Here is a 19,407-nt window from a genome sequence, read left to right on the forward strand (position 1 = left end):
CAGATGTCTATTTGTTCACACGATTCATTGTCACTAAATAGATCACACTTGCACTTTTTAACAGTTATTTCTCGGGGAAAACATTTCTTTTTATTTAAAAATACGGAGAGTAATGTAAACAATGGCTCAGTGGCGCCTCCCCATTTTTTGTACCCCTCCCCATTTTTTGTATTGGTGATACGCCATGAAAACATTAATTACCATCGTTACTAACTTGAGATTCCTATACAGTACTTACTGATTGAGTTTCTTTATCAAATGTGTTCTAGAAAAAGTGTAAGTACATACCTAATTCGGTCAACCTACGGATCAATCAACTTTTAAATCCAGAAAAAAAACAGGCGTTAGATACATTTCGGCAGATTACATATATAGACGACCGGTTTGGCCTAGTGGGTAGTGACCCTGCCTACGAAGCTGATGGTCCCGGGTTCAAATCCTGGTAAGGGCATGTATTCGTGTGATGAGCATGGATATTTGTTCCTGAGTCATGGGTGTTTTCTATGTATTTAAGTATTTATAAATATTTATATATTATATATATCGTTGTCTAAGTACCCTCAACACAAGCCTTATTGAGCTTACTGTGGGACTTAGTCAATTTGTGTAATAATGTCCTATAATATTTATTTATTTATTTATTTATTATTTATTTATTTATTATTATATATATCGTTGTCTAAGTACCTACCCTCAACACAAGCCTTATTGAGCTTACCGTGGGACTTAGTCAATTTGTGTAATAATATAATGTCCTATAATATTTATTATTTTTTTATTTATTATTTCTGTGAGGGGTTGTGTCGGGGTTGCCTTTATAGTAGGGTCCAGATTTGTGCCTGCCTCGAAACTCCATTCAATCAAACTAAATGTATGAAAAGTATGACGAAGTTGACATTCATATAATTTGAGAACGACCCAGTAAAAGTTGTTCTCTCAACTCAAGATGGCCCAAAATACGTCGACACACATCTTTTACACACGTCATTATAAGTTAAAACGATAATTATTTAATTACAACGTATTAGATTCAAAACATACTCTTTTTGTGAAAGACAAACGCAAACATTGGTTAAAATTATTTTTTTAACAAATTTAAAAAATTTATGAACATATTTTCCTATAAATTAAAAAATTAAAAAATATCCTGTTAAAATATACGACGCTGAAATAACTGAAAGCGATTGCCTTCATATAGGTAACCATTGCTAAAAGCTTTCAGTGCTACCTTTATTCAATTTACTTTGATACGTTATTCCACGTATCATAGGAAAATAGGTAATCAATAACTGTACTTGTTTCAGCGTCAAATTAGCCAGTTCCGCTACTACTCTTACCATAATTGTATGGCTTTCAAGAAGGTGCAGTATATAAAGAAAATGTGTGATTGTTTGCCATTCTACTTTCCAACTATAGGTAAGCTCATAATTTCTCGTCAATCTTTCTGATTTACCAACTTATGAAATGCTTTCTAAAATATTTCCAAATATGATACGTTCGTTCGGATTACGTGAACGCTATTTTTTTTTACGCCTCCTCTTATAATAATATTGTACACTGAAATTTATGTAGGTACTGTCGTGGCCCACTAATTAAGAATAATCTTAGTATTGCAAATGATTTTTATAAAAAAGAATTGGAATTAAGTTATGCTATGACAGAAAAATAAGCTGGCGCACTAATTGAGCACATAAACGAAAATTCGAGATTTTTTAAAGAAAATGCTAAACTAATGATAATACTCGTATTTGCTATGGAATCCCTTATTCTGTAGCACTGTGAGACATCTTTTGGTAATAGACTCCACAAGGACTCGGCATCATTCTACAGAGGGCCTAGTCAAGTATGTCAAGATCACTACCGTTTACGCTACGCTGTCTATCACTCTTCCATAATAATGCGATAGAGATAGATAGCGTTTCGTTAGTCGCAAACGATAGTCATCTTGGCTAGCCCCCCAGCTAGCCCAGATTACGCATCGAGTGCCGCGTCATAAAGTTCGTTTTGATTTAGAGTTTTTTTGACGTCGTTCCAGAAGTGAACTATCTATATCTATAGGATTTAGATCTGGACTGCAGGAGGGCCAAGTTATTACAGAATTACGATGGAATCAGCCTTTACAGATTTCGTAGTGCGATGTCAAATTTTCTTCAGCGTACGGCAGCATTGTGTTCTCCAACAAACCTCTGTATATGCTGGTTCATAATACCGTGAATTCGCACCAATGTGGGACGTCATGCTAAGAAAAACAGCCCCACAAATTAAAATTTCTGCTGCCATATTCTATGTTACGTTAATATACTTGGGTTCAAACGCCGTATTTGGTGGACAGCGTACGAAAATTTGATCATCAGATCATCACTAGACCATCCTATTCGTATTTTTTTAGTTTCATTCAACCACAAACCCATGTTTCCACTGAGAAAAGTCGTCTTTGTGTTCTTTTGAAAATTTAATCCTTGCATTTCTGTTTTTCGCTCACTAATGGTTTCTTGCGAGCTACTCTACTAAATAAAGTCGCTTCGTTCAGTCGTTTCCTTATAGTGCGAGCTGCAAGACCAGATTATTCCCCAAAAAGTGGACGTTTTATCTCAGTAGGAGACAGTTTAGGATTATTTTTCGCCATTCTAAAAATAAAGGCGTCAGTTCGAGGGTTGTCTTAAATACGTTGTTTTTTCATGTTTTGATTCTTCTTAAAATATATGATTGCATTAAATACTTCATGGAAAGAATACTTAATTTTCAAACATTTAACCTAACCTCACCATGCCATGCTATGCGCAGCTATGTATGATCTTCAATAAAACGAGAGTAGAATGTCTTTGGGTATTTATTAATAACATCTTCTTAAATATATTATCAATATTATTAATATTAGATTAGAGCGAGCTGTGTGCCGTTTCAAGGATATAAGGGAAGATGGATGGCTGTCACAGTGACACTTGGTAAGGTTTGACACCACGTTGCATTTACAAAGGATGTTATGAGAGGTGCGTTTATAGAGTATGCTACATCTTTCCCTTTTCAACGAAAATAAGTTTACAATTTTCAATTACTGTTTTCGAATATTAAACAATTAGTAATACAAGTTGTTTACTATCATACATTGGTTTTTCTCCCCCCCTTAAAACAAAGACATTCACTATCTATTATGCTAATGAGGTAACCTTTTGATATTTCCACTGACTCTAAAACCAATCTTATAACTCTTATAAGATGTCCCTGATGGATGCATCAGAACCAGGGTTTGTACCCAGTGTGTACTAATCTTTTCCATGCAGCAAGAAATATTAATACAATGGCCGAGAAACAGAAAGCCAAGTGTCATGTTAATTTTTTTCAAATGAACTGAGTGAGTAGTCCAATCCACTGTTCTTACTCGTACCTAGTTAGAGTACCAGTAATAAAGTAGGTACTTTAAACCGCTAAATGTTAATAATTATATGCATCAATTATCAATAGGTTCGTGAACTAATGTATGTTAACAAAATTGTTTTAATTGATTGCCTACATTTATGATAAAGTTTGAATTAACATTAATTACTTGTATTGTGCTAAATTATGTAAATTATAGTTGTGAAAATTATGAAATGTGATTGTTCTTAATTAGTGGACCACGACATACTGTATAAAAAGACTCTCCTACTTTGATTTCAGATGATCATCGGAAATGTAATTTTAAGGACTTAGATTGCTTAGAAAAAATAGGTAAGTGACAACTGCCCTAAGATCTTATACCTATGCCTACATATTTTTATCACGAAGCATTTTAAGGAAACCATATCAGGGTTTACCTGTTTTGTAGATAAATGGGGACATGCATTCGTGTTTAATAAGCCAAAACACTAACATATAATAAGTTATTTGTAACAAACAAACAAAAAACGATTAAAATTTACATATCGTATTTTTAGGGTTCCGTACCCAAAGGGGCAAAGGGTTCAGGACCCTATTACTGAGGCTCCGAACCGCTGTCCGTCCGTCCGTCCGTCTGTCACCAGGCTGTATCTTATGAACCGTGATAGTTAGCCAGTTGAAATTTCTACAGATTATGTATTTCTGTTGCCGCTATGCTTTCTATGAAGGGAAGGTGTGTAGGTTTGTGGAGCGTAAGTATAATAGGTAGGTAGGTACAATAGCGTCTTGATATTCATGAGTTTAGTAGAAAAGTGAATAATAAGTACATTATTGCAGAGGTCGGGAAAGGGCAATTCGTGGATGAGCTTCGATTTTGCCGGACGACGCGAAGCGGAGTATATTGGCTGTTTGTATTTGTCTTAGTGGACACATGTTTAAAAAAAGTAAAAAACAATACAGTAATAACTCCCGTCCGCTAAAACACGACAATAATGGTTTGATTTTTTATTATTTGAGTTTGATCATAATGAAAAACTTCTCGTACTATTTCTGCTACAATAAGGTGAACATTTCCCAGCATATTGGAGAAAATATTGTATACTACATACTATATCATACCATACCTTCCTTTTGGGTGATAACTGATAAGAATGATATGGCTAACGTAAAAAAGAGATGGCTGAACAATTTAAGAATATTTTAGTGTGGCTGTGGTTATAGTTGGTTGGCACTGATAACCGAGTAAAAAATATAATCCCATGAACCCTCCTGTGGCACACAAGCAATGGTTGAAGGATTATAAAAAGGCTTTGTTGTTATAGGATCAACGAATGCAAGCGAGCCCGAGCCCGACAACGTTGTGCAGTGCTTGCCAGAGTGCGAGCATTACGACTATCCTTTGGAAGTGGCCCTGGGCATGCTGGCAAAGCAAGCCAAACTGAATGGGATCGCATTTTTGTTAGCACCTCCTCCACCAATACTGCTTGTTCAGCCTATTATTATTTCTCGTTAAAGGCTTCGATGAACAAAGGACAATTTTTTTTGAATGAACGAATAAGCTTATTCCATTATCCAATGCTCAACAAAGTGTATTTTCCATTTTATTTGAATTTACACAATTTATTATACACGCGAATTGTCCCGTTTCAATAAAATTTTATAAAATAATGAAATTCTATTTCGTAAATGTTGATACGGAATACTTATGTGTGTGAAACAAAATACTATAGTATTTTTCAAACATGACGCGACGTATTTTGACAAAATTTAATTTTTATAAAACCTGATATTTTACATATGATTTGGAAGTATTTTGCTTCCTGAATACTGCTATATATTAATATAAATAAAATATAAAAATTAATATGGCTTATTACAAAAAATACAAAAGAATAAAAAAAATGTTGTGATTTTACCAATTCTACGACACAATAGGTGAAATGCCATTGCCAATCATCACTAAAAAAAATTGCTGACTTAATATTGGATTTGACATTGTCAATTAAATACGTCGTATTGATTGAATTTCAAAACAAAGAATTTACATAATTATGTTACTATCTACAAATCGTTTTTTAAATGGACAAAGCCGTATGGATCCATGAAGGATATACAGGAGTATCCAAAGTATACCAAATACTGTTTCGTCCCTTACCTACTGCAAAAATACCAAAAATCGAAGATATCGAACAAACATTTAATTACATTACATTTATTAATATTTATCCGTCGATCCGTCGTATGAAAGCCTGGTGTCGTATTCATATATCAGTATCCGTTATTATACCTAAATCGTCGTAGAAATCTGATATTTTATCAAAATTGTTTTCATACAATAACGGACCAGTTTAAAGCATTGACAATGACAGATAACGTCAGATGAATTAAGTGATGTTTTAGAACTGGAGTTACGCCATTTTAGAATAAGTACATATTAAATAAATTAATAATAAATTAAATACTAATCCTAGTGAAAAAAAAAAACCATTAGCATATTCCTCGTTTCAATTAAAATGTAGAGAAACAATAAAATTATAGGGTCAGAAATATAAAATGTTGTCAATTGTGGAATATTCTCTGTGACATTTATGCTTTGAATTTATGCCCTAATTCATAACCTATCGAATGATTATTATTTTTTAAATGTACGTTAGGTAAATGGACAGATAATGGTACATTAACCAAAACCAAGTGCAGTAGTGTTTGGCATCATAAAACTTTGCATTTGTGCATTTTTAAAATGGTTGAGAAAAAACATAGGTATGGGCGGTGATGTGTCGATAAAATTCATCATACTATGCGTGGTTAACGGCTCCACTATATGTGGACAAACACATTGTACATATAGGTTGAAACCTATTTAATGCTGATTTACTTGCAATATAATATAACGTACTCGTATTTTGCTGTCTCGGGTTTGCATAATTCTATGTAATATTCGGAAAAATGTTATAAAAAACAAGCAAATAATAAGCGACCTGTTCAAGGTGATTTTGTTCCCTATTTATTTATTATTCTTTTTGTACATATAAATGGTTGTCTTACATAAAACAAAAGCTGGATCTTTTATCTTTCATAAAATATGTAATTCATGTGTATTGCCACTGGTACCAAAATTGTAACTGTACGTGTTTTACCAAACTTACTTATTGGATGGCAGTCAAGAATTAGCGTGTCACGGAAAAGTACCTACCCTAAGTTTGAAGGGTATCAACTGAAGTTCTGACTTGTCGGAGACCTAAATGCTGGTGATAAAATAACGTTATAATAAAGTAGGTTCGTACAAATAAACAATTGTACCTATTTTAGTAAAGTGACACTGATTTTTACTCTCTTTTGTAAAGTATAATTTTTCACGAACCAGCCGCATATTCGCATCAAACGTCAATCTCAAAGTAAACAAGTAGTAACAAAGACGCGATCTAAATTTAAAACTAATTATATTACGTTGTGATCAGTATACAACAGGCTTTCAAATAATTTACATTTTATCAGTCGAATCCTTTGTCACAGAACTTATGACGTGATTGAGTAATAAGTAGTCAGAAATCACCAAAATATACACGGTGGGCAAATAAGAAGTATACATTTTGTTTTTAAATTTTATTTATATTAAGTTCAAAGATTATTAAATATTGTTATAAAAATATGTTATTCAGGGTTGGCAAATACATGCGGAACATAATGTCTGACATATGTCCACCACTAACAGCAGGCAAATGTGAGCCCTTAGTATCGCAATTTTCAGCATATATTCGCACATTTTTGGCGTTATCTTAGTAAATTTGTGTCGGATAGTCTGGTTTAACTGTGTACATTTCTTGAGCTTGTTAGCATTGACACGTAATTTTAAAAAGCCCCACATAAATAAATCAGGAGCTGCAAAATTTAGGGACTTTGGGCGCCGATCACTGTCAATATTTCTCAAAATTAATCGAGCAAACAACGTGTTTTAAACAACACAAACATTTGAGATCAAATTGCTTGCTGCTAGAGGTAGACATTTGGCAGAAATTATCTTTCGAATACAATTGTCAATCCTGAATAATATTGCACTTAATATAATTAAAATTTAAAAACAAAGTGTATCACTCTTATTTGCCCTGTATAATATTTTATAAAAATAAAAAGATAAATTTTAATTATCGTTGGGTTTCATTATGTACAAATGAACTCCATTATCATAGAGTTTGATTCTACTTATCGACCGTATCGATTCCGTTAGGGACAAATCGTTTCAGTCGCGTCCAATTGTGAAGGTATATAAAATTAAAAAGGCAAATCCTCAATTCCTCATTAATAAAATCGATAAGGTATATGTCCTTTGCAGATTTAATCGAGGATCGTAAAAAAAAACGTTTCTAATTTGCATTGTCACACCTCTATAATTTCTTTTTGATATGTGTCACCCTACCCTTCTGGTTTGACAAAGTAGCTTTCTATACAATTGATAGATTAGCTAAATAGCTAACATTTAGCATCCTTAGCATAAAATATAATTTATTCACATTGTATGCTTGACACAGTGCAGTAATGAATGTATGTTATAGGTAAAACATAGCAGTGTCCATTATTACCTGCTCATTTTAGTTGATTACATGTCTTCGGAGTGAGTGTAGCTCCTATTGTTCAGCTCACAGAGTCTGTTATGTTTCAGTAACGACGTCAATTTGGACAACCACTCGCTCCTGAATGTGTTCTTCAACGACTTGGTCTCGACCAGATACCGGCGAGATGTTTATTTGAACTGGCAAAACATTCTCGGTTCGTATGCGTCTGACGATAGATATATTGTATGTGTCTTAATAAATATTATACTCGCAATTTCAACACTTCAAAGATGCTCTCACACAGCGGTTATACTTTGTATTGTATAACAATGATAATTAACATTACGTATGCCATCAAACATGGCAGGGAATAATATGATATTTACCGAAACCGAAACTGCAACTTTTCAATACATTAGTGTCCGACCGAACTCTAGTTGACCGATAGTTGCCCCACTTACTGAAATGTGCAATTATCACGCAAGAGATATGCAGAAGATAGCTTTGATTGCGGTGGCAGCATGATTCCATTTTTATCACTTGTCACTATGCCCGTCATTTTCGCACTTACATACTTGTTAGAATGTGACAGGCATGGTGACAAATGATAAACAGCCGACCATCTTAGCCCTACTGTTCATTTTCAAGCAAATAGTAATTTGTTTTTAGTTTGTAACCGATGTGGTATAAAAGTCAAAGTCAATATATTCTTTATTCGAATAGGCAACAAGCACTGTCAAATTGTAAAATTTTACAAATATCATCATAATCTAAATATCAGTGCAATTTTTAATGCATTTATTATTGTTATTAAAAAAACATTGAATTTCACTAAAGGATCGTTAAACACCAAAATTGTGTAAAAAATTCTAGTCTAGAAACTTTCTAGAATAAAATCGAAATGACAAAAACTATCATAATTATTAAAATAATAATAAATCATTAATTATTTTCAATCACAATAAATCCTCGGTGTTTCATCATTCATGTTGTCTTGTGTGCACATAATTATTAAATTTACTAACAGACAATTCAGTGATGAAATTTGGAAGTTTATTGTAAAATCATACACAATTACCCATGACTGATTTTTTAATTTTATGAAGCCGAGTGAAGGGCACTACGAGCTTATGCTTATTTCTAGTATTAATAAAAAATACTTGGTATATTTAATATCACTTGCACCAATTATACATGTTTCACAGTTTATAGGAGGGGCAAACTGAATGTGTATAGAATAGAAAAAGCTGAAGTAATTAGGCCGTCACTCTTTATTTTAATGCATGCTCTAACTCTTTCTGATCACGCGTACACATTTTCATTAGGATAAGATTACCCTGAAGCGCACACAGCTCATTTTTCCAATGCCTTTTTTGTATAGCGATGTTAGGTCCTCGGAGGTTTTGTACACAAATATTTACCTATGCAAGATTTTTTTAACAGTGTCATACTGAGGGATGTCAGAAACTGCCGATATACAATTTTATGACAGTTTAATTTTATTAACTGCGATGTAAACTTTTGACGTCGCTCTAGAATAACATGCTTCTCTATGATCATCCGTTAAAGACCTACAAAAGCGATTAAACTTTGAAATTTTAAGAATAAACAGACGTACGGGAACTAGGCTTCGTTATGAAAATATAAGCCTATTGTAACGCTTTTGGTGCCTGAGCCCACAATGAAAATCGTTTAAAATAGTGACACAAAATTCGTGGGTTGAAATTGGAATAACGCTCGACGTACAATTTCCAAATTGCCAGCAATCTTGAAACACATGTAACGTCCAAATGGCATATTCCACAAAAAAATTATAAAGGGATATATTTTCATAAATAATATGCCCTTTTTGTTATATGATCTCTAAGCAGCCTTATCTAAGAACTTTTAGTGTTGCCCTCGTATGTATATAAAGGCCCAATGACATTTTATTAAACGATTTTAACACGGTTATTTATAAACGTTTTGGTTTCGGTTTCGGAATATGTGTTATTCCATGTAACTATGGGTGAAAATGTTAAATAAAAATGAATGATTTTCATAGATATTCTTGTAATCCGGAGCTATTATAATTAGCCGCCATATTTTGAAATACCTACAATTAAACACACAATGCACTAGAGTCAGACTTAGCTAACTTGGCAACGATTTAGATAGTCCAGCCTGTGCAAGTGTTAAAGTAAATATCATAATTTCATAGAAGTTTGACGCTTAAAATAACATTTGCACTGCCTGGGGTATCAAAATCGCTGCCAACTTATCTCGGTCTGACTCTAAATAAGATTATCAGGATGCTTTATTCTCTACTGATTCAAATGAAGATGATCTGGTTTTACGTGTAAAACAACAACCGGGCAGCAAGTAGTCGTCCTATCAATTCGAATTCCAAACAGCTTCGACAGGAAAATATAACTAAGTATGTAATAATGGTATTAATCATACGCGGATCGGTCCGCGCGATCTCGCCAACTATTACATAAACCCTAGAGGTTTTCAATAGTGGCTTTTTGTGTTAAATCTTGTTTCAAAATTAATAGTTAATAATAAATAAAAAAAAAAAAAAAATTCGTAGTCACTAAACATATTTTTCTCATTGCCTCACACGAGAAGATTCTTAGAATTGTCTGTTTACCACCTTGAGTATACAAGTAGCCGTCATAAATGTTCCAATAAAATAGGAAAATTATTAAGGGGGAAAATAAAGATTGAAATAGGGTCAGTTCTGTATTTTCGATTCCTACACTAATTAAAACAAAAATATTCCTTTGCTAATACGCGGAATGACAACGTGCTAGTCAAACATTGCTTCTAGCTAGTGATAGTGTCCTATGTATGTAGCGAAAATAATTACGCAAAGAACAAACCACCACCAAAAGTACAAAACTCTACACGTGTTTCGCCACTCTATGGGATCAATCCCGGAGATATTGTGCTGAGTTTTATATATATAGCTGATAAGCACACTCGCAAATGAATGCCTGATTCTATTCATTATTTGTACGCTATTTTATAACCATATTCTCTCTAGCGTACCTATTATTATAAAATGCATAAGAAATAACCAAGAGGAGCAATACGTAAGCTATGTGTTTACGATCTTGAATAGATCAAATAAAAATATACCTTCATAGCTGATATTTAGAAATGGTTCATAAGCAAAATAATGACTTTTCGGTATATTGGTGATAAGGAACGCGGTATTGTATCGTGGTTGAAACGCTTGATTAATCATTTCGTTCTGATTAAATGTAAACACCTGTCGGAATTACGTACATCGATTTAGCCCGTTCTAAAGCTATCGTTAGTGGTCGTATTTAATTAATTTATTTGTCTACAGCGTAAAAATTAAAGTCCCTTTCAATCGCGTGGTGTTAAAAGGTGAAACTTATTTTTCCCATGGATAAAGCCATCTATAATAAGCTGTAACAATAAAAATAAAATATTTTTTTTGGTTGGAATGGATATGAAATGGAATTAAAAATATTTATCTTATCTTATTTGTACTTATTCACAGCTGGTGTGCACAATATTATTGATCCGCATTCAGTCACAGATTAGAAATAAAATGTGAGGCGGTGGGCTATATACCAGTGGCGGATCGTTTAAAGAACTCGATTCCCACCGGCTTGTCTAATTTCAGACCGTTGAGTACTTTCACGATCGGATCACGAAGAAAAGGAAAGTAAAATTAGCTCCGGGTTCCCTACGAATATTTGTGACGCGCCGCCACTGCTATATACCTACTTAGTAATCCATGTTCCTGGATCCTGTTCAAAGTTTTGACAGTAGGTAGTACTGTACATATTACAGAACCTTATCCTAGTTAAACACTGTCTTACAATGACGACCGGTCTGGCCTAGTGGGTAGTGACCCTGCCTATGAAGCTGATGGTCTCGGGTTCAAATTCTGGTACGGGCATTTATTTATTCGTGTGATGAGCACGGATATTTGTTTCTATGTATTTAAGTATTCATAAATATTTACATATTATATATATCGTTGTCTAAGTGTCCTCAACACAAGCCTTATTGAGCTTACTGTGGGACTTAGTCAATTTGTGTAATAATGTCCTATAATTGGTATATATTTTTTTATAACTGCTGTGTAGAAGCATCTTATTATGATTGAGATAAGTAAGTTTTCGGTACAAAAAAAAAATTTTTGGCACAAGCTTTTATCGCTGACTTTATATTTCTTTCCACAAATAATTAGTTAAAACTCACCGAGACAATTCTATCCAAACCCAAGTTAGGAGGGTAAAAACTTCCGTGCCCCCAGATCAACCCCAAACACAATTACATAGTTTGCGTTGTTTTATCACAGTTCCCATGGTCGCCTCCTGTCTTCATCATAAGATCAGCTTCATATCATCATAATCTTGCATTGTCATCCGATTTATATATGTATGCCAAATTACAACTCAATCGGAAGTGGATCAAATTTCGCTTCTATTCTAATTCTAACGCATTAACAGGGCAAGTTATTTCACCTAAGGCCTGTACCGAAAAAAAAAACTGTAAATTTCAAGTCGCTGTAATTTTGTTTCTAAGCAAGATGACTAAGGCATTCTTACCGCGATAAAAAGTCTTATTATTATATTATATATTCCAATATAAATAATTCTGATTTTACGCTGTTCGACTTTACACCGGTAAATAAAAGAGAGAATCACTGAAAATTGGTCATTTCCGAATAGCAAGAAAATTTGCAACATCCTACATGCCTGATACAATTTCCTTCGTACAAAAATCGCATTTGGTAGTTGACATAGAATAGAGTAAGAGCTCCAAACTTCTTGGAGATCCGTCCTCAATCAAAAGTGTATTAAAAGAGAAGTATTAAGATGCAAAAAAAAACACTATCAATTCCAGCAGGTGACGGGCTGATGCAGGCAAATATGAATAACGGGTGCGTAAAAAGCTGCTACTGAATGCGCTAAGAAGAAGCTGCCTATGATTCCTACAGAAAAATATGAATAAAAGAACTGACAAACATCTAAATTAAAAGTCGCTTTATATTGTAGTTATTCTAAAAACCTTAGTTTGTTCTCAATCGCATTAGTTTTTTTAATTTAAGGTTTACAGTTTTTTTTCCGGTACACCCCATAGTTTTACAGTAACTATATTGTATTCACATTAACAGCTGTCTTGCTGATTTTAGGTGCAACTTAGGATTAAAATGACTACCTACTTTTATTAACAAACTGTTTTTTTTAGCTTCGTTCGGCGGCCTACTCAGTCTGATGCTCGGATTCACACTTATATCGGGTTTTGATCTTATCATATTCTTCACCTACAGAATAGCTTATGATGCATTGAAAACAATTTCGTCCAATGCAAATCTGAAACGAGACTACTCCAGTAAACTGCGAAAGCCCTCTTTCGCCCCGAAAGAGTTTTATGTTGGAAAACCATCGGAATGGGAGACAGAAATGCGCTATGGAAATGTAAAATACTGAAAAAAAATTACAAGTACGTCAAGTTTTCAAATAATAGTTCTAAAATCTGTATGCTTTATGTAAAATATGCCATGTGCGGTGCTTACAATTAACTATAATAACTAATTAAAAAAGTAATTACAATTAAACAATTAATTTAAATTCGTTTGCATTATTTCTCCACAGGATTCCACGGGTTATCCTGTCAGAAAAGTGCTGGCCACTTCTCTAAATACGCCGCACTAAATGACATAATCCACCGGTCTCTTGTAACCGTCAACGTGTCAGCTTTGCTAAAGCCAACCGGCATAACTAGAGACGATGGCAAGAGACCGGACGGTATGTCTCTGGTTCCGTGGAGTTTGGGAAGGGTGCCAGTGTGGAACGTAACATGTGTAGACACACTGGCTCTTTCCCAGTTCCCACCTCACCGGAACCCGTAACCAAGTAGGTGCGGCGGTTACAGCGGCCGAAAAGCTTACAAATATAAAATACATAAATACAGACTCTTGGCCCGTGGTGTCCTAATACTCTACAACTTTTCAAAGAGCTAAAGACTGGCCGACTTCACTGGCGATAGTGGCGACCGAAGAGCTGGCAGCTTTCTCGCTTAACGTATAAGCATCGCAATACAGCAGGGAATTGCTGCCAGCATCGTCGGCACCATGCGGGGCCAAAGGGTCTAGCAGGCTAAGCGAACTAGAGGTGCCCCCAACGACGGATTTGGTCATTCTTTCAGGTGGTGTACTGGCAAGTCCTAAGAACACTCTATGCTTAATATCAGTTCTCGATCTTCTTTTGTTTTCGAGTTATTCAGGATAATGTAAAATAATCAGCGTATCATGGAAAGTGGCATATTTTGTAAACTGTTCAAGTTAGGTTAACGAAACAAAATTATATTTGACAATAATAATATAGGCTACAAAATACACATTTTTAACCCACGTCATGTACTTATACTTCATTGTGTAAAAAAACATTTTATTTTTCTTCACATTATTTTTTTTACTTTTCGCTGAGGTACACCTCCAGAAAAAATATGCATGGATAGCCACAAGTACCCGCTACATATACATATAAAAATATTTGCGTAAATCTTCGTGCGTCATGTCAAAAAAAAATCGAATTATTAGTTAGGAGCATATGTAAACAAAGTACTAGTGCAGGGTGTAGATAAGTTAGTATGTAGGTGTGTAACCTATTCTTATAAATAAACCTATTTATAATGCATCGACGATGACGTGTCAACACATTGACGATGACATTTGACGCCTATTCTAGCTGCATATGTTTTATTTGCATTTTGTGTTAGAAAATGGATAACACTAAGTGTAATTCTTGTGAAAAAACATTAAAAAATATTGATGGGAAGAAAAAATGCATAAAAACTGGTCAAGAGGCTGATTCATATAGCAAATGCACAAATAAGCTAATTTATATCAATGATATTTTGTGTGGTAAGTGTCGACTTTTGGTGTATAAACATAAAGTACGAGTAGTAGCATCAACGTCTACGTGTAGCAGCACAGCACTTGGCAATGCTGGCTCTTCGTCTGCAACCTCCGACGCTTCCGATTATAATTTATCCGATGATAATAATTTTGTGTGTGATTCAGAGGAACGATACGATCACAAGACTTACACTTAGTGTTATCCATTTTCTAACACAAAATGCAAATAAAACATATGCAGCTAGAATATGTGTCAAATGTTATCAACGTCGACATGTCATCGGCGATGCATTATAAATAGATTTATAAGAAAACGTTGCACACCTACATACTAACTTATCTACACCCTGCACTAGTACTTTGTTTACATATGCTCCTAACTACTTATTCGATTTTTTTTTTGACATGACGCACGAAGATTTACGCAAATATTTTTATATGTGTATGTAGCGGGTACTAGTGGCTATCCATGCATATTTTTTCTGGAGGTGTACCTCCGCGAAAAGTAAAAAAATAAATGTGAAGAAAAATAAAATGTTTTTTTACACAATGAAGTATAAGTACAAGACGTGGGTTAAAAATGTGTATTTTGTAGCCTATTTTATTATTGTCAAATATAATTTTGTTTCGTTAATCTAACTTGAACAGTTTACAAAATATGCCACTTTCCATGATACGCTGATTATTTTACATTATCCTGAATAACTCGAAAACAAAAGAAGATCGAGAACTGATATTAAGCATAGAGTGTTCTTAGGACTTGCCAGTACACCACCTGAAAGAATGACCAAATCCGTCGTTGGGGGCACCTCTAGTTCGCTTAGCCTGCTAGACCCTTTTTAAGACGAATTTAAGTTTTATTTAGTATTCGTTTTTAGTTTAGTTTTACTTTATAGATACGATAGTTGTTATTTTTTTAAAGTATGTATATTGAAGATTATGTTTATAACACTTAAAAAAATATGGTACAGGCAAGGTATTAAATATCGGACACGGACAAAGTGCGAAAAATATGTACAATATACCTTAATGTGTAGGCAATAAGGTTGTATAACATGTATTTTTGGCACTTTGTCCGTTTCAATATTTAATTACAACCTTGACTGCACATGCAAGCATCTATTTTGAAATTAATTCGTTGCTAATATGTATGTATGACACTTTATTGCACATAAATAGGTTAACATAAAACAGACAAAACAAAACAAATGTTATGTACAAAGGCGGACTTATCCTTTCTAGCTAACCTTTGAGAAAATGCGAAAAGGTCAAACACTAACAGGTGAAAGACGAATCAATATGAACAGTAGCAATATGAGAATTTTGGATACACATAAAAGTAGGACGATATAATAATCAAATACATAAACCTATACAGGGTGTAATCGTTAAGTGTGGCCAGACCATAATTCCGTAAATATATCAGATATCAGAAAACTTCCAACTGATATCGAAAGTGCGTTACCCAATGAGTAAAATTACATTCATCACTTTTTTTAAATACATACATAAACATATTTATAATGATAGATTCATTTCAAGTGTTCCAAAAACAGGTACACAGTATCTTTGATAGTACGCCGGTCACGTCTGAAAATATAGATACGAAAAAAGTGCCAAAAATATGTATACACGACTTTATTGCTCATATATTAAGGTAGTCTATACATATTTTTGGCTCATTTTTCGTATCGATATTTTCAGACATGACTGTACACACTATTCTTTTGTCAAAATTGTCTACAGATGACCTTTTTAATTTATTATAGGTACCATGAAGCTTTGTTGTAATAATTATAATAAAGAGATTGAGCCGGTTTGTTATTAAGCAACCACTATGTTTACCACCACCACCCAGTCTCCTGATATTGTTCATAATAAAATTACAGATTGAAAATTATGTAAAGTTCGCTTGATGGAAAATGTAATCAGAATTAGAAGGGCGGAAATACCATAGGTAAGGTTCTATCTATATGCAAGTGGATGGAATATCTCGCCTCAAAATATTAAATTTAATCGAAATCTAATTAAGTTAAAAATACTGTTTTGTGACCATCTTTTCAATTAGATAAATGATAATTTTATAATAATAGTTATAAAAAAAAGCATCTTACACCAATAGAAATGCTGAGGACTGCTTTTTTGCCTAAACAACGCCCATGGGTTACCAAATTTTGTATGTCGATGTACCGGACGCTGCTTGTTATATATAAACGAACGTTGATGGTACAAAATTACGGCACAGATAGTCTCACGGTACTTACGAACGACCACTGCTGATAATGTATGACTGATCTGTTTACTACACTAAATTGAAATAATCAGAAGTCATCCTTGATAAAAATGTAGCTTAAAAACGTAACTTGATGAATAATCTAAACGAAGAAGATATGTCGCCAAACGTGTCGTTGAGGTGTACCGTTTACATACATTTGTTGAATTTACCGCCGTAAACTGACAAGGTCGCTGTGCCATCTACGAAATGTCAATTTTATTCTTCCTTTATCTTTCATTTCCTTTATCTATTCAGTATTCATAATTGCAGAGGTACCTAGGTATGTGCAGTGATTTCGGAAATAAAGTAAGGTGCATTAAGATATTTACGAATAAGTAATGGATTATTCTGCCCGTGCATATGTATGCATACTTTGAAATGAATAGACTACTGCTAAGTAGGTAGGTACTATTTTTTGGAACAACGAATTAGCAAAATCCCTCGACGATATCGCCAACAATAATTAACGACGTCATCGCCCATATAATTGTGGGAGATTTTTAAAAAACAAAACAATATTTTTACCACACCAACTGGTAAAGGCCCTCTTGATTGGTCAAAAACGAATGTGAAAATTGCATTTTATCCACATGTGGGGAAAGTAATCAGATGCAATATTTGAGTTGTTTCCTAATGTTAGCTGGTACAATTGACTTTTAAATGATGCATTTGAATGATCCATTTTTTATTACGTTCGTTTCAATTTGAATTCGTTTGAGTTTTTTGGTATTGCATAGTTAGTATTTTCTTCGCGTTGGTGTGGTGAAAATTTTTGTTACACTCGGAGGTAAAGTTTGTTTAACCCTCGCGCTTTGAAACCCTCGCAACGCTCAAGATTCCACTTAAATTTTGGAATCTTTCTCTTGCTCGGGGATCTATATTAGCACCCGCGATCAAACAACAGCTTTGGCCCCTTGTAAAACAAATAACTATTTCTCTATTCTCTCTAGGATTTTCTGGCGATACTAATAAACTGTGTTATATATCAGTTACTAAAATGATAAACTCGATCGGGCTAATCTACTTACCACTTATTACCCAATCCGTCAGGTTTTGTACTACAATGACATGGATTTGTAAATTAATTGGACAATCGAAATGTCGTTTTAGTATGTGGGATTAAAAACAGAGATTGACAATACCGATTACGGTTCTACTGGAACTGATAGTAAATACCTATCACTTATTCACTACATATTATAAAACAAAGTCCCCTGGCGCGTCTTTCTGTATGTGCGCGATAAACTCCAAAACTAGTGAACGGATTTACATGCGGTTTTCACCTATAGCACAATCGGAATAGAACAAACCTCTAAATCTCTTGGACAGTCCTGAAATTTGGTATGTATGTAAATAAAAGGCCCCTTATTTATGTCCATACCATTTGAAATTTGGGGACCTCGAGGAATCGTAGCCATCTTGGAAAATGTGTACCATCCCAGAGAAATTCGCGTTTTACTTAAAATCTACGTTATCTAGGAAAATACAGTGTAAGACGACATTAAAGCTTATTTAATTTTACACAAAAAAGTCCCAGATATCTTTGCGGAAAAACTGAAACTGCTTGCTGAATCTAGGTTTAGCGCTTAAACACTTCCAGGGGACATTCTCTTAATAGGAAACTATGATAAAAATCAGTAGTCGCCTTGAGAGGACTCCAAATATTAAATCATATTTTTTCTTCTAGCGCTTAAATTTTTGAGGATATTTCAATGAAACAGACATCAGTAGATCCGTAATTGGTACACGAGTGCTATGCAATACAAATTTCCTATAATTAACGGACGAAAATTTTTTAGGGCTAAATATTGTGATTGTAAAAACAGATTTTAGGTCTTAATTGGGGTTCAAACAATAGTGTCAGTAATAAAATTTGACACATACAATCTCTAGGATCCATTTTAACGTTCCTTACAAGTCGAGCTTTGATCACGAGGATCAGGCGCCATCATGCGATGTATATGTTTTTTTGTTTTTTCTATTTTTCTCAAGGTACCTATATGAGTTTTATGTTAATATTGTGTATGGCGAAACGGAAGCTTATTAATAAAAATGATATTCACATAAAACTCATATATCCTGAGAAATTAGAAAAAACAAATATTCCTCCGAGTTTCCTATTAAAAGAATGTCGCCTAGAAATGTATACGCGCTAAACCTAGATTCAGCAAGTATTTTCTATAACAAGATGTATTTTCTTCGCAAAGAGATACTTAATAAGCTTTAATGTTGTCTTACACCATATTTTCCTAGATAACGTAGATTTTGAGTATAACGCGAATTTCTCCGGGATGGTACACATTTTCCAAGATGGCTGCGATTCCTCGAGGTCCCCA

The 19,407-nt window shown here is 34.0% G+C and overlaps 1 protein-coding gene across 1 annotated transcript in view; it reads left to right on the top strand.

Moving 5' to 3' along the window:
- The window catches only part of LOC133534811 (sodium channel protein Nach-like), a 29,000-nt gene extending 15,493 nt beyond the window's left edge, over window positions 1-13,507 (top strand). Inside the window, exons 8-12 of the mRNA XM_061874100.1 lie at window positions 1,305-1,416; window positions 3,658-3,708; window positions 4,680-4,815; window positions 8,015-8,121; window positions 13,125-13,507. Coding sequence (XP_061730084.1) covers window positions 1,305-1,416; window positions 3,658-3,708; window positions 4,680-4,815; window positions 8,015-8,121; window positions 13,125-13,366 — 648 coding nt within the window. The 3' untranslated portion in view covers window positions 13,367-13,507. The remainder of the gene's footprint in view (window positions 1-1,304; window positions 1,417-3,657; window positions 3,709-4,679; window positions 4,816-8,014; window positions 8,122-13,124) is intronic.
- The last annotated feature ends 5,900 nt before the right edge of the window (window positions 13,508-19,407 follow it).

The sequence above is a fragment of the Cydia pomonella genome, chromosome 1, assembly GCF_033807575.1.
Source record: "Cydia pomonella isolate Wapato2018A chromosome 1, ilCydPomo1, whole genome shotgun sequence".
NCBI classification, from domain to species: Eukaryota; Metazoa; Arthropoda; class Insecta; order Lepidoptera; family Tortricidae; genus Cydia; species Cydia pomonella.